Source organism: Gracilinanus agilis, chromosome 5 (genome assembly GCF_016433145.1).
Source record: "Gracilinanus agilis isolate LMUSP501 chromosome 5, AgileGrace, whole genome shotgun sequence".
In the NCBI taxonomy this organism is placed as follows: Eukaryota; Metazoa; Chordata; class Mammalia; order Didelphimorphia; family Didelphidae; genus Gracilinanus; species Gracilinanus agilis.
In genome coordinates, this window is record NC_058134.1 from 68,021,723 (window position 1) to 68,038,818 (window position 17,096).

Genomic DNA, 17,096 nt, shown 5'->3' on the forward strand with positions numbered 1-17,096 from the left:
CAGGAAAGACACACACACACACACACACACACACACACACACACACACACACAAAAGTAAAGAGAGTTGGAGAGATTATTATGCATGACTATAAAAAGAGAATATGAAAAAACCATTTAAAATTTGCACCTTTCCAATAAAGGTTGTTTGCCTAAATAGGAATAAGTAGCAAGTAACAATAGTTTTTTACCATTACTAACTTTCCCAAGTGACATCCAAATTGTTCCTATGGCTTCTTCCCTTTCTTTCAGAGTCCTTCTAGATCAGGGGTCGGCAACCTTTGGCCGTGAGAGCCATAAACGCCACAATTTTTTTTTTAAAGATTTTTTTTTTAAATTTTAAACCCTTAACTTCTGCGTATTGACGTATAGGTGAAAGAGTGGGGGGGTCAAGTGACTTGCCCAGGGTCACACAGCTGGGAAGTGTCTGAGACCGGATTTGAACCTAGGACCTCCTGTCTCTAGGCCTGGCTCTCAATCCACTGAGCTACCCAGCTGCCCCCACCACATTTTTTAAAATGTAATTTCGTGAGAGCCGTACAGTGCTCACAGTGCCGCTCCTGTAACAGTGCCTGAAAAAAAACTGACTTTATGGCTCCTGCAGAAAGAGTCATATCTGGCCCTCAAAAGAGCCAGATATGGCTCGAGAGCCATACGTTGCTGACCCCTGTTCTAGGGTCTCTTATTAATCAATTGTTCAGCTGATAAATAGGGAAAATTGGAGGGGCAAATAGGAGAGAAAAGAGCATGCCAATAAAGTCTCTGTTCCAAATTCCCAATCCAGATTCTCAGTTGTTCAAATTGAAAAGAAGGAGAAGCAAAAATGGTGATTCCCTTCTTAATTCTGATAACTTGTTTTTGTTTTTAATTTGGCACACCTAATTTTACATTGCCAAAGAGGAAAGAGTTAAAAAAAAAAACTAAGCAGTCAAACTAAATATCATAAAGAATCTCTCTCACACTGTGCAATGGGGAAGGCAAAGCCATCTCCACAGCACTTTTGATACGATTCCAAGGTAAAGGATAGGACTAAATGTCTCCCCAAAGGTTGAAGAAGCTACAAAGTTCTTAAGCAAAATAAGAATTGACACTGGCTGCCCCACACTTCTCTCTTCTCATTCTAATTAATATCTTCATTGGTTGTTTACCTAGCACTGTAGGTTGGGTTTTCAATGTACTCTTGGCATGATCTTTTGTATATCATGATATCTGACAAGTCTGCTGCTGGCTGATTCCTTTAACCTGTTAAAAAAACAGTTTAGTAAAATTCCGTGGACTGAAAATGTCTTAGTATTTAAAGGCAACTAGAGTTACAACAATATAAAATAAGCATGCCCACCTCCTTTCCATTTTTCTTGCACCTTATTCCTCAACACATTCTGTGTAATGTCTCTGGTCTCCTGACTATTCTACAAACAGGACCCTCAGTCTTTTAGAAGAAAACATTTTCTCTGGCTGTCCTCTAGATTTGGAAAACTCTCCCTCCTTCACTTCAACTATTGACCTCCCTGGTCTTCTCCAACCCCTCTTAATGCTAATGCCTTCCCTCTATCAATTATTTCCCAATTATGCTGTATATAGCTTGTCTGTCCATATTTGTTAGCATGCTGTATTCCCCACTGAACTGTGCCCCTTGAAGGAAGAAACAGTCTTTTGCCTCTTTTTGTATCCCCAGTTCTTCCAACAGCCTGACCCACACAGCAGGTGTTTAATAAATCTTTTTACTGACCGAATAGCTGACATCCATCTGAAAAATACCAAAATTACTATACAGTTGGAGATTTCAGTAAGTGTTACTTTTTCTTATAGGTTAATAAATCTACATGGAGAACTGGAAAACAACTCAGAAGTCATCTATACCAATTCTCAAAATTTATAGTTAAAGAAACTGAGTCATGGGGGGAGGATGAGGATGAGAGTTAAGTGACTTGTCTAAGCTCAAACACATTTAAATAACCACTGGAAGAGGAATTTGAATCCAGATCCTCTGTCTTTGGAGTAAATATTCTTTCTACTGTACTAGATGCAGACTTTCCAGTAAATATGACCAGTATTTACAAATTATTTTACCAAAATTTTGGACATTTGATTTAATTTGTTGGATTCAAAGCTAGAAGGATCATAAGAAATCATCCACTCCAATGAAATTAATTTACAGTAAGGATACTGAGCCAGAGAATTTACCTTGCCCATTCCCTCAAAAGAATTGGCAGAGGGGCAGCTGGGTAGCTCAGTGGAGTGAGAGTCAGGCCTAGAGACAGGAGGTCCTAGGTTCAAACCCGGCCTCAGCCACTTCCCAGCTGTGTGACCCTGGGCAAGTCACTTGACCCCCATTGCCCACCCTTACCAATCTTCCACCTATGAGACAATACACCGAAGTACAAGGGTTTAAAAAAAAAAAAAAAAAGAATTGGCAGAGTCAGCATTCCAACTCAGATCCTCCAATACCAAAACAGTTCTTAGAAATGGGCTTAGGTTTGCCTAATTTACATTTGTGGTATGTGTATTAATTTTATTTAATCTCTACTTTTGCTGCAAACTCTCAGACTCTTTAAAAATAACAGGTTGTAAAACAGACTAGCAACATTTGGAAGTTGGTAAAAATACTGGCACTCCAGGTAATCTTTTAAGAAAAGTGTTAATATAATAGCTACACCACCCAGACATTAACTACTTGTCCTCAGAACAAAGAAAAATCCAGAAAAAGCAAAAGGGGGAGGCAATCTCTTTTTAAAATAGTAGAACAAAGCTAAATGTTAGAAAATGAATTTTATCACAACAAGAATCAATCATTCTATTAGAACTCAAAAGTTCAAAAGTTTATATAAATTAACTATCTTTTTTAAAATTTGGTAGATGTGGTATGTGTCTTCTTTCATGGCATGGAACATATGAAAATATGTATTTCATGACAACACTGGTATAACCTATATCAGATTGTTTACTGCCTGAGGGAAGGTGGAAAGGAGGAAGAGAATCTGAATTGCAAAATATTGGCTAACAATTGTCAAAAATTATTTCAAGTGTGTAATTGAAAAAAATGTTTAAAAGCTTTAAAAAGTAATAAAATTATGAGATTGAACTAGGAAAAAAATTTGGCATGAAACACTCTAGCTGCTTAGCTTAAGGTAGGAAAGGGCGATCTAAAAAATTTACATCTCTCTCAGGGCTAAAGCACAGTGCTCTGCATATAACAGGCACTTATGAAAAAACAACCAAAATGAAACTTCTCTTAACACTGCCTCTTGTTCCACCTAGCAAGCATTTAAAATAGCTTTTCTACGGATGGAGCATTCCCTTGCAAGGTTATTTTACCACTCATCTTAGAAATTATAAACATAAGTCAGCCTAGTATGCATGTATTCTTATCATTTGTTTCCCCATTCTAGCAAAAGTCTGATCAGTGCTGAGTTATCCCTTTGAAATCTAACTACCTTGTGCTAGCTATCAGTGACTATACATTCCACATTCTGCCCTAAAACCTTAAAAAAAAAAAAAAACACAAACCAAAAAACCACCTTATGTGCTGTACAAATGTGTACATTTATAAGCCCAAACAAGCTTAAAGAACTTAAAGTATCAAAGGACACAAAAATGCAGGTTTCTCTATAATCCAAGGCCACTGACTTGCCCTCTCCTCCAAGTTTGCCAGCATATTTCACTGCCAAAGATGCATTTGCATATGTGATCTAAATAACTGCATATTTAAATGAAATTCCTATAGTCCTAATATTTTGATTGCTTCAACATTTTCAAATTTCAGCCTTTATAGGGAATATATACTACAGAACTTGGTATGAAGACATTTGAACACACAGAAAGCCTTTCAACCTGTTCTCACCAATTATAAAGGTTACAGGATACATTTGAATACATTTTAAGGTATCAAAATACATTTATAATTGTGCTTTTTCTTGTTAGTATTCTACTAATAAATAAACACAGACTTGATTCCATGAAACCTAATTCTGGCAAGATGTTTGCTGGGCTTTTTCTGCATCTTTACTTCTCCTAAGAGTAGATGAGGAAAAGAGAAGAGAGATGAAATTTAAATTGGACTATAAAATGATTTCTTAGTAGCTCTGGACAAAACATTTTAGTGATTTAAAGTTATGGAATACCAGTAGATTTAAGTTACACATACTGCTCTTGTCTCTTCTTCCATACAACCTGTTAAATGTGATCCTAGAAAAATGTTTTTAAATTAACTCAAAGTAAAGCAAAGGCTTTAGAGTTAAGATTGATAAATAAAGCATAACTACAGTATAGCTCTTTGAAAGAAGAGCAAAGCCACTCAGATACTGTTTGCTTGCCAAATTAAAAAACAAAACTGCTTTAGAGAAAATGAACACATGCATTTGTACAGAACACTGCAGGTGGTAAGAAGGGAAACTAGACTTTTTTTTAAAGGCTTAAAAATAGCTTCAGAACAGAACAGTGTTTTTTACTGAACTTTCATAAAATTTTTTTTAAATTAGTACAGAGCTGATGCTAAGTCAGATTCAAAGCAAGTTTGTTTTTTTGCCAGTAGGGCTAGCATTAAAATAAATATTGCAATCATAAGATATAGCTGTGTAAACCCTAATATTTCTACTGCCCTACAAGACTTCTAGAAATGTGATAGGAAAAAAATGTACAAATATAGCCAATCTGTTTCTCTAATTTTGGGCTGAAAGGTCCTATTAGAATAAGTTCTCTGAATATCTTATTATAAAAAGGAAAAAAAAGCCCTGACCAGTATGAATGACTTAATTTGTACATCAGATTTCTTTTCAAGATCCCTCTTATCTTAAATAGTAATAAAAATTACTGAAACACACCTTGGGATATTCAGGCCTGAAAGAAATAGTGTGATTTTCAAAACAAGGACATGTTGTTGAACATACTATAAATGATACATATGTAATTACTAATATGCCTTAAAATCTTGGAGTTGGAAAGGATCATCAAGGAAGCCACTTGGTACAACTAATACCAGAGTACATTGTGACTATGGAAGGGGGGGTGGGGGGGGTGGGGAAGCAGGGAACTACCTCTGTTTCTCCACCTACTGTTGTGCTTGGGTAGTGGAACAGTCTTATGATCAATTTTCAAAAGCCTCCACTAATGAGTACTGATGCATGGAGGTATGATGAACAGAAAAAAATACTAAAAACCACAATTCCTATTTGTCTCTGTACAGATGCTAGTAAAGGTGTGGGTATAAACACTATGCAAAACTGAAGCTGGTAAAAATCTCTGGTACTCTCACCAGGTTCTCTTTTCTTCACACTTTCTTTTGCCTGCCTCCTTCCTCCTCCACTCTCAGATATCCATCAGAAGCTCAAAGAAAAGACTCCAAGTCAGGTAAGGAGGTATCAACCCTCTCTACCTATTACACAAGGTTCATCGCTCAAATAGAAACACTTTTCCAGAACATTTTCTATTTGCATCATCAATACTTTTATAGTAATTAAGAAATCCTTTTTTCATTCCTTTGTTGATATATTTATGCATCATTAAGAAAATTGAGGGACCACTATTTTTACAAATAAAAATAACTCCCATCTGATTTGATCCTCACAACTCCATAATATTTCTGATATTATTCTCATTTTTCAGATGACTAAACTGGGGTTAAGAATAAATGAAATGACTTGCCAAAAGTCACAAAGCTAGCAAGTTGGAATTGAACTTGGATCCACTTAACTCCATATTTGACATTTAATCCATAATGGTTCACAAGGGCTTTGAAGAAGCTATACAGTCCACAATACAATAAAATGCCTTTGATTTGAACATAACAAGGCACTCAATGTAATATATTGAAACTTGAAATTAACCAGAATCCATAGTAAATAAGAATTTTCCTGGAAATTAAAAATAAATATTTTCATGAGTACTAACTACAGATAAACAGAATTCTGTAATAATTTTCTGGTATTGGTCAAAACAATCATAAAATGTTACAGAGTGTTTCTTGTTCAGAAAGACTATTGAACCATTCTTTGAGTGTTATGTCTTGATTCTTGTTATTAGAATAACTAAAAAGCATTTACTAGTGTTTTTCAGTATTTAAAATCAACTAGCAATTACAAATAAAGTTAAAATATTTTCTAATCAGGCATCAGTTAAACTTGAAAAAAAGAATCTTGAATTTACTTAATCAAGATTTAACTAAAAATTAAATGAAACAACAACTTCAGTAAAGTAGTGGGATATAAAATAATCCCACAAAAATCACCAGCATTCCTACACATTACCAATAAAACCCAGAAGAAAAAAAAGAAAAAGAAATTCCATTGAAAATTATTACATAATGTATTAATGTCTGAGACACCCTCCCACTCTTCTAAGACACAAACAGGAATTATATAAATATGCTATAAAATATTCCTTACAGAAATACAGAGAAAAGTAAATAGAGAGATATTGTTTATGGTTAGACTGTACTAAATTTTTTTAACTTATACTACGTAACTTAATTTCCTGATTTGGTCCCAACTTAACATGGGCTATTTTACAGAATTATAAGAAATGAAAATAGAATTCAAAAGCAGCAAAAGTTCTAGAATCTCACAGGAAAAAAATGACAGAAAAAAAGTCAGAGAGAAGAGAGAGTATAACAAGATCAGATCTTGAACTATTCAACAAAACAGTAATCATCAAAGTTTATCTGCTACTGGTTAAAAAATATAAATGTTGATCAATGGTAAAGATTAGATAAGCGAATTCAGAAGCAAATGTCTTAGCATGACATTCTTTAACCTGAAAGACATCAAATGTTAGTATTAAGGGGTCATTATGTAACAAAAACTGGTAGGAGTTGGAAATTCAACTGATAGAAATCAGTTTAGAATGACATCTCACCCAGTACACCATGATAAATATCTACATATTAAAGGTCCTAAATTCAACTGATAGAAATCAGGATTAGACTAATGTCTCACCTAATATACCATAAGTTTTCTACATATTAAAGGCCCTATGATAAATTATAGAAGTCAAGGAAATTATTATCACAAAACTGGGTGGCAAATGAATTCTTACATTATAAATACTTAATTTCCAAAAGATATATAGAGTTTATAAAAATATTTAAGGATAAATCATTTCGTAATCAAATGGTCAAAGGATCTGGAAAGGTAATTCTCCAAAAAAGAAATAAGAGATTAGGTAATTTTGTTGGTATAAAGTTAAGTCCCATTTGAGGAAATTCCCTTTATATCAATGCAAATTAGCATCTCTGCCCTATAAGTGAATAGCCTAGACCAGTGATGGGCAAACTACAGTCTGCAGGCCAGATGCAGCCCAGTAAAATGTTCTATCTGGCTCAGTGACATTATTCCTAATCTGACAAATACAATGAGCAGGATACAATACAATGAAACTTCGAAAGAGTTAGCTTAGAAACAGACTGACAGATGAGCATTTCCTTTCTTTGGCCCCCTCTTTAAAAAGTTTGTCCATCACTAGCCTAGACTATGGAGAGCTTAAATGACTTAGGGTCAACATAGTAGAATAAATGAATGAAAAGATGGTTGGTTGGATGGATGGATGAAAGGAAAAGCATTTATTACACACAAACTATGTGCAAAAACACTGCTAAGCTCTGAGACAAATAGAAAAGTTTGTTTCTGTTCTCGACAAATTCACATTCTGAAAGGGAAGGCAACTCTCATGGAAGGTTTCAGTTGCAAATCATGGAAAGTCCCAGGGTTTTTAAAGTGAAGGAGCAAAGTAAATGGAAATGCCTTTTCTTAAATGTCATTTCCACTGGGGAAAAAAAATAGCAATTTGTGATGTTGAACTATGCATACAACATAATATATATCAAAGATAGCAGGTGATCCTACATCTTCATTATTTTGAGGCTGTCTTTCACCATAAGAAATTACAAGTTAACCTAGTAACAAGTTAACCTAGTAACAAAGATGACTCAAAAAAAAAAAAAAAAAAAAAGGTAGAACTTTGAATTGTTCCAACCCTCAGGGAAAATCAGTTTGAGAACTACATCCCACAACACTAAACTGTGTACAGCTTTTATCCCAGCAATGACAATTAGTAAGCATATACCTCAAAGAATTCAATGTCAGAAGGGAAAGATCCATGTTATAGACAAATATTTAACACGTTTTGTTTTTTTTTTGTTTTAACAAAATCTAAGGGAAAAGTGTAATAGGAGCAATATCTAAAATGGTCCTGGGTACAGCATGGGATAGTTATTTCTCCCTTCTTCCATCATCACCTCCAAAGGCAATGAAACCCACGTGTTAACTCAATTGTTCCAAGTGATTAAGATTCAAGCCACTGACTTAGTTTATTCTTCAACTAATTACAAAAGTTCAGTACAAGAGTAGTAAGGGAATCCTCAGACTTGACTAAAGCTTCTGACAAGGTGCAAAACTGGTAAATTCAAAAATGGGAACTGTGCCCAAGTGAATCAGTACTGTATCCTTGATGAATATCCTTTCCCTGTTATTTTCTATTGAACTTTAGAATCTCATCTCACTTTTTTTTCTAATAACCTTACCTTCAGTCTTAGAATCCACACTAATTATTGATTCTAAGGCAGAAAAATGACAAGGGATAGGCAACTAAAAAATCACACAGCTAGAAGTGTCTGAGGCCAAATTTGAATCCAGACCTCCTGTCTCTAGGCTTGGCTCTCTATCTACTGAGTTACCTAGCTACCCCATCATTTTATTCTAAATTGAAACTAGAACCAAAAGATTGAGTCAAGATTATCCCAAAATATATGGTATATGTTTAAAATAGAATATTATGATGCTGAAACAAATGCTAAATGAGATGTTCAGAGAAATATTAGAAAACATAAGAACTCATACAGAATGAAATGAGAAGTACAACAATTTTGGCACTGACTGCAACAAAGGAAAATGACTGAAAAGATTTAGAAATTCTAAGCAGTGACCATCTATGATTCTAGAGAAGAGATGTCAAATTCACTGCCCCAAAACTCCTGTTTGGCCAGAACAAGATTAAAATATAATTGGGAAATGTCGTAGAGATTAAAATTAATATACAAGAACTAAATATTATATTTTTTAAAGTTTTATTAATAATAAACTAACATAAAAAAAAACTAGAGTTCAAAGGGAGCTAACTAACTTAAGCCACGGTCTCAATCAAGAAGAGAGCAAGAGGGAGGAGCTACAGAACTTATAAAACAATAACATAACCATGCAAACCTGGACAAAGGGAAAAGCATTCTGGGTAATAGAGAAAGGAAGTTTGGATAATATAGTTTTAGGGAGTCAAGATATTTTTAGCTATACGATGTTTAAAAAAATAAATAAAAATACAACACAATATATATAATCTTAATTTATGTTTCTAAGTCAATATGCTACCTGAAAGGATCCATTTCTACTTGAGTTTGGCACCATGCTCTTAATGACTGATGATGAATCATGCTACCCAACTCCTAAGAGAGATAAAAGACTCATGGTACAAAATGGGACACTTTGGATATGACCAAAAATTGAATTTGTTTCACTTAACTACGTTTATTTGTTACAAAGGTTTGTTTTACTTTTAATTTAAAGAAGTATAGTGTTGCCAAAAAATTGATTAGGGGTAAGGCTATATCAATTCATCATTCCACTTAAAATAACTCTTCTCTCATTACTTCAACTCATCTTTACATGCTGATGCAAAAGTAATTTTCTTCAAATGTGGATGTGATAATGTGACTCTGCTATTCAATCAACTACAACAACTTCATACTGTCTCTAGTATAAAATATCAGCTCATCTGTTTAACCTTTAAATCCTTTCCACAGTCTGGACTCAATCTATCTTCCCACCCTCACTAGGCATTACTCCCCCAACACCCTATGTGATCTAATCAAATTGGCCCTTCTCTCTCTCCCTCATACAAACAAATACTCCAGCTCACCCAGGGCAGACAAGCAATCCAAGCTGAAGCAAGACACTCAGACCAAGAAAAAGGAGACAGCACTTGTCAGGCAAGTCAAACCACCACCAAACAACAGCTTAACCAATATCTCCAAGATCCTGATGTAGACAGCCCAAGACTCTGCACCCAGAATAGCAATGCTTCCAACTGTTAAGATTAAAAATGATAAAGACTCTTATAATAAGAGAAATTAGTAGTTTAATTAAAGCCATGGCCATGTTGGTAAAATATATATATATATATGACTGCGCCTATCTTTTAATTTTACCGCCGGAGCCCATCTTGTCCCTCTTGTACGCCAGCCAGCCACTCTGCAAAACAAACCCCTATGAAAATGTAGCTTGGCAATTGCTTTGGCAGATGCCATAGTCATAGCCACTAAAGACCCTGAAAAGAAAGGTCTACCCCCAAAATCCTTGGCACTGTTAAATGGTTCAAAATCAGAAACTGGTAAGATTTTATCAGTGAAAATTATTCTAAAGATGCATTAGCATTTGCCTCTCTCCTGCACCCCAAGGACCACAGAGCCTTCCATATGACTTGCAGCTAAAACCTTCTGCATGTCATTTCTCTACATTAGGATGTAAGCTCTCTGAGAGCAAGCACTGTCCTACTTTCTGCTGGTATCCTCAACACTTGAAAAGTGCTTCACACATAGAGGGCAATTTTTAAAATGTTTCATTTATTCATCCACTATAACTTTACACTGTTGAACACGTCCAGAGTATACTCTCTTACCTCTGTACATCTACCTCAAAGTCTCTTTCTTCCTATTTATAAAATGCAAATCAACCACCATCTTTCAGCAAGAAGCTTTTCCTAATGGTCTCCCAGAGGCAGAGAGGGTATACTTCCAAAAGGACAGATATTGATGCAAAAGATATTAATAAAGCTGATTTCAAAAAAGAAAAAAGTTTTTTTAGAGATATTAAGCATTCAACAAAAAAAAATTATTCATGTACAATGATTGTTAGGCACCATGGTGATAGTAAGCAGGATCTGTTAAACTATATCTACTATTTAAGATAAAAAATGTAAATATTAATAACATAAAATTATAAAAGTAATATGATATTCTAGATGTATTTTAACCAATACTGAGTATAAGACAACTATCTTTCTTATTCTAGACATCACCTTTCAATTAATGCACTCTTAAGACTGCATTACTGACTATTCACAATAATCTTTCATAAAAGGTTTACAGGAAAGCTCAGAATGATTTTTCAACATTATACCATCAGTAGCAGAACTAAGAACTCATTAACTCATTTTCAAGTTCTTTACCCTTTGAACTTTGTAGGATATTGATTAAATACAAACCTAAATCTTCTGCATGTTATTTATTACCTGGGAGATGTGGTTGATGGAAGACTCCATTCTCCTAAGCTGAGAAGCTTGGATGTCCAGTAGTTGGAGCACATTGTTGGCCAATGCATTTATCTGATAAGCAACACTAGCTAAGGACTGGGTGGTGTAGGCTTTGGTCTCTTCTAGTGCTTTTCTTTTGTCTGGAGCCTAAAACATTAACAAATACACACAAAATATTATTTAATGAATACCATAGGAAAGCAAAATTATACACCTACTTATGCTGAAAAAAACCATAACCACTGGTCCTACAAAGCACACCAGAAATAAAACAAATCTTAAAAGTTGGTAACAACCTTGACCTCCTGAAATGGTTCTCTACATCAGAAATGTAAAAACATGCTGCCCACAACAGTTCTAAGTGCAGGCTAAATCAGATTAAAATGTACTTGGGAAATATTTTTTAAATCAATAAATGTAATAAAACATAGAAAACATTACACTTGAACAGTACATCAATATGTGTCCCACAAGAATCCTTCACGTACAGATCAGTGGCCTGTTTCCATTTGAATCTGACATCACTTCTATACATGTATCTCACTTACATAAAGTTTCACAACTCCCTTCCATTAGTTTCCAAAGAGGCAAATTTCCATAAGGGTAATGTGTAAGATATATAAAATGTCAAACTATGCTGTTTTCTTCTCCTCTAAAACAAGCCCTAGTAAATGAGCAAATAATAAATGGGCGGTAAGAAAACAAGAAACAGCAATTGTGGTCAATTCTTTTAGTAAGAGACTGAAGGAAATGAGAAAATTATGAAGGTGATTTAGGGCTGGGGAAAGAATTTTATGATAGGAAAAAATTAAGGATAATTTCAAAGATACAAGAAACTAAAAGGTCATTAATGAAGTAAAGAATTGTATCGATATGGAAAGAAATGAGATGTAAGAAGAAATGCTCTGAGGTATGAAAGGAAGGAAAAGCTGAATGAAGAGAAATTTTAGAGGCAAAGAAATTGAGAAAGCTCATTTCTGATGTGCACTGATGTAACAATAAAAGAGCCAGTAACCAATGTTTGATAGAAGGGGGGGAGAGAGAGAGAGAGAGTATATGGTGAATCTCTCTTCCAGCACTCCCCTGGGACCGAATATACACTGGGAGACTTTAGGGGGGTGTTACCCCGAAACTGGGTGACCTGGATAGTTATTCTGGCCCACAGGAGTCAGGGATGAGGCTTCCCTATAAAAGGAGGTATGTGGTGCCTCAATCTGATCCTGAATAAGGACAGGGTTCACACAAACCTCCCCCAAATCAGTTAATTTCACAGCGGATGGTCTGGCTTCAAGAAGGAGGCAGCCAGACCAAGCTGTGGTTCCCCTCTTCCTTGTTGTTTCTCAGGCACTCTGGAACTCTATCTGACTGATTAATGGCTTTTATTATTCACAATTCAGGGATTAAGGAAAGGGGTGAAGGGCAGAGGGATTTGGGGGTGCCCTCTTCTCTATTTCTATGGGGTCTGTCTCTTAGGAGGGAACCTTTGAGGTTCCCACTCCTAAGCTTCTTCCCCCGCCCCTTCTCCTTCTGTTTCTATTTCTAGTTTTCTATTTCTAACCCTTTCTATAATTGTAAGTTTTGACTGAAAAGAGATCTCTCAGCAAGGTTGGGTAATGGGAGGAGACTAAGAGATTGCTCCCAAAATGGAGTCCAAAAACTTAAGATGACTCAATGGTTGAAGTCTTAATGGGTGAGATGAGATGGAATGGCTTTGATCAGGGAATCAGGGTTTCAATTTCCAAAGAAAGATCCTCAGAAAGCCCTCAGGACTGGATCAGAGCTAGGTTGTCTTCCTCCACCTTCTTCCCAGTCTGGACCCAAAGACGTCTCTTCTCTCCTCTTCCTTCAAGAAATTCCCAGAATTCTCTCTCCTCTCAACTGTCAGCAACTGCCAGCAACTGTCTTCTCTGGCTCCTTTTGTCCCATCCCCCTTGCACAAATCCCATCCTTACACTTACCAGTAAAGTAAGGAGTGATGTCATATATAGAGTGAAGAGGACAGATATAATTCAGAAGCCACAAATAGTTTTCCTTGATACATGAGATAGTTCATCAGTACTATTCCTGATTTCCAATCATTATTAAAACTGGTTTGTCTTATTTGCTTAGTTAGGGAAATTTGGGGGCTCAAAAGTGGAACAAAGTGTAGAAAGTTAGATTTTTCCTGTGGTAGTTGGGCAAAAATAAAAAGACAAAAAGGAATAGAATTAGAGATTATATATTCATATAAGATAAAGAAGTTTATTCAGGATTGAATTAAGAGTGGTAAGAAAAATTTTAAAAAGAGAGAAAAAAAGAGAATAAAAAAAGGAAAAATATAATTGAAGATTCACTTGGAGGAGGAAAAAAGAGGGTATGTTCAGGATTTATTCTCTGTGGTAATCACCAGGTACCAGTGAAACTTTAGGACAATATGGGGATGGGGAAGGGAGAGGTAAGCTATATATGATGTGCAACCAACTGTTGGCATGAATTATATTTGACATGTTTATGTGAAATGTGTTCTTAATCCAGAAAATATCAATATGGTAGACAATGTGCTGCAGTAGAAAGATAAACTATAACCCTAGAATCAGCTGCATGACTTAAGTCTATTTCAAATCTTGATTGGATAGATATAGGTAAGTATTACATCCATGAGAATAGGTGAGAATTACATCCAAATGTATTCTGACTTTTCATCTTAACCAAAAAACAAACAAACGAAAAACAACCTCAATTTTTCAAATCTTCTCTAGGCAGCTGCCTCATTCTCTTCATCATTTTAGTTGTCTTTTTTAGGGCTTCCTTGTTGAGTGAGGCTTAACCAACAAAATTGCCTAAAGATTTTCAAGTACAGATGTGTAATCATTTTGTACATGATATTGCTACTCCATTTCTAATAATCTTCTTGATGTTATCCAGCAATTTGTTGGCTCCTTGTAGGAATATACTGGGTTGTTGTTATAAGGATGATATTAAAAATTAGGTCTTGTTATATTAATTTAGAGATAAAAAGTAGAGAAACTGGCTTGAGAAAGAATTGGAGTTTCAAATACTCTGCTTTATTTTTACAGTCTACTTATTTTTACACTGTGCAAAGTACAGCATACAATGAATTCTAGAATCCCCTTCCTATGTCATTTTCCTACAATTTAAATTTGGATTATTTTTCTTTTGATTCATTCATTACCCAACACTGGCCCATACAGAAGCAAATTTTTGCCTTTTCCTCCACCAATCCTAACTCTTCCAGTCACCTTTGTTGCATAGAATTCTTCTCCAATTTTTGATATAGCCTTCTCTACTAGCTTTATCCCTGATGTCTATGCACTCATATATGTCTCCCCTTGTCCTAAAACAAAAAGAAAAGTCTTCCATTGACATTACCTTTCCCCTAAGTTACTATCTTAACTCAACAGTAAACTTCTAGAAAGAATATTATAACAGTTCTTTCTTAACTGTTCATTCTTCATTTATACCAACACTGACCTAAAACTGTTTTCCCCAAGGCTACTACTGAAACACTTAAATGTCAGATCAAGTGGACTTTTGTTGTTCTGTCTCTCCAGTTTGTTCAGCTAGGCCTTTCTGGAGCATTACTGACCACCCCATTCTTCTGGGTGCTTTCTCTTCCCATAGTTTTGGACACAGTCCTCTTTTCCAATTCTCCTATCTCCTAATCAATCCATCTTCCACACAACTGCCAAAATGATAAACCAAAAAAAAAGCATCTGATAACATCAATCCTTTGGTTTATGAAAACTCTAATGGCTACTTTTTTGCCTCTAAAAAACACAAATTCTTCCGTCTGGCATTTAAAGCCTTCCCAAGCTGTACCCAGCCTAATAATTTTTTAGGCTGATTATTCCCCTTCATGCCAAGCTGGCATGGTCACACTAGGATATTTAGTGTTGCTCAACACCCTTCATTGGCCTACATAACTATTCTACTCCTAGAATGTATGTTCTCCTCTCTTATGCCTCTCAGAAACCTTACCTTTCTTGAAGGTTCATCTCCTTAAATTCCATCTCCTACACAAAGCCTTTCTTGATGCTCTTTGGTTGGTGGCATCTTCTAGACCAGTAATGGTGTAAAGATGGGGCACCAGGGATGTTGTTATTATTATTAAAATGTACCCTAAATGTTTTGTGGGTTCACACTGGGTTAAAGGAGAGACAGGACCAACCAGGATAGGGATACCAGGGTTCAGTGCCTAGCTTTTAACTGAACCAGGAATGGCAGTTGGCCCAACGGTCCCCCAGCTCACCCTGGAACCAACAGGCAAAGGCAAAGTTTATGCAGTTTATTTGAGGGAAACTAAATAAAGGATGGGTTGGGGAATTTCTACACTTGAAAACCTAAGGGCAAAACACAGGGGGCAGGGAAGGACTTAACTACTCTATCCTATTGACCTAAGCCAGGCAGGGCCCAAGGGAGCAGTACTGGAGTCACAGGGAAGCTTCTTCAAACCTGGTTCCAGCCAGGTTTGGTCAGCACAGCTAAAGGGCAATTGGGGTCTCACGGTAATCCAAGGATGGTCACAGGATGCCAAGAGCCAACTCCACCAGGTGATCCAGTTACCCAGGTAGGGAGAGTGAGTTTGAAATGCTGGCCACCAGATCCCAAACCATTTCCCCACTTGGAGCAGCTCTGCAGGTCTTGTCCACTTGCTGAAAGCCTTTACTACTCAGGATCCCAGGGAATCAGGATGCAGTTTTTCCCTAACTCTGAGATCTCCCAGGGTTAGCAACAGTTATGTCCAACCACTAATGGAGTCTCTCTCAGAGCACAAGCCCACTTCCTGCTCCTTCAATCCATCTTGGAATTCTCCAGCCCTTCCTGCTAGGTCCAACACTATTACTAAATTAATTACTAAATAAACCCTCACAACAATGGGCAAACTATAGCCCATGGGCCAGATGCAGCCCCTGAAATGTTCTATCCAGCCTCCTGACATTATTCCTAATCTAATGAATACAATGAGTAGGATGCAATACAATGAAACTTAGAAAGAGTTGCCTTAGAAACAGACTGACATGAGCATTAACTTTCCTTTGGCCTCCTCTTTAAAAAGTTTACCCATCATTATTCTAGACTATCAAAATTACTTTGTATTTATTTTGTATGTATTTCCTATCTATGAACCTGTGTGTGTTGTTTTGTCTGAGGGAATATAAGTTCCTTTCTAGCAAGGACTATCATTTTTGTCTGCTAAATGAATCTGATAGGCCCTCTGTTAAGGAAAAACTCTCTTTATCTTTCATATTCACTTTAATTAATTAGCAACTAGCTGTGTGATCCTACGCAAGACACTTAACCCCTGTTTGCCTCCATTTCCTCATGTGTGAAATAGGTATAATGGTACTCAACTCCCAGGGTTGTTGGGAGGATGAGATAATTATTTGTAAAGCACAGTGCCTGATACATAGTACATGCTATACAAATATTAGCTACTATTATTATCCTATCACCTTTACTTTGTTTTATGCTATTTCGCATCTATCAATCATCTTTTAAATGTTTACAATGTGCCAGGGTCTAGAAATACAAAGATAAAAATAAAAGAGACCACAGCCCCAAGAGCTTACATTCCCTAGGAGTTGGACGTTAGTACCTGGAGATAAAGGGGAATCATAGGATGGTGGAAGAGTTCTAACAGTCCTTCTAACCCAGTTATGGGCAACCTTTTGAGCTTGGTGTGTCAAAATTCGCCAAAAAACTGAGCATAACTTGAGTGGTATGTCACTTCGAGAAAAAAAAAAACATAATTTTGCAATATTTGTAGTTTAAATAACAAAAATGTATAATTGTAATATATAAATG

At 35.9% G+C, this 17,096-nt stretch overlaps 1 protein-coding gene across 23 annotated transcripts in view; it reads right to left on the reverse strand.

Moving 5' to 3' along the window:
• The window catches only part of ABI1 (abl interactor 1), a 96,163-nt gene that overhangs the window by 37,410 nt on the left and 41,657 nt on the right, over nucleotides 1-17,096 (reverse strand). For 19 of the 23 annotated variants that reach the window (XM_044678694.1, XM_044678691.1, XM_044678692.1 and 16 more), the window contains one exon: nucleotides 11,271-11,438. The exons of the other annotated variants lie outside the window; for them this stretch is intronic. In XM_044678694.1, the coding sequence (XP_044534629.1) occupies nucleotides 11,271-11,438 (168 nt within the window). The remainder of the gene's footprint in view (nucleotides 1-11,270; nucleotides 11,439-17,096) is intronic. 23 annotated transcript variants of the gene reach the window in all.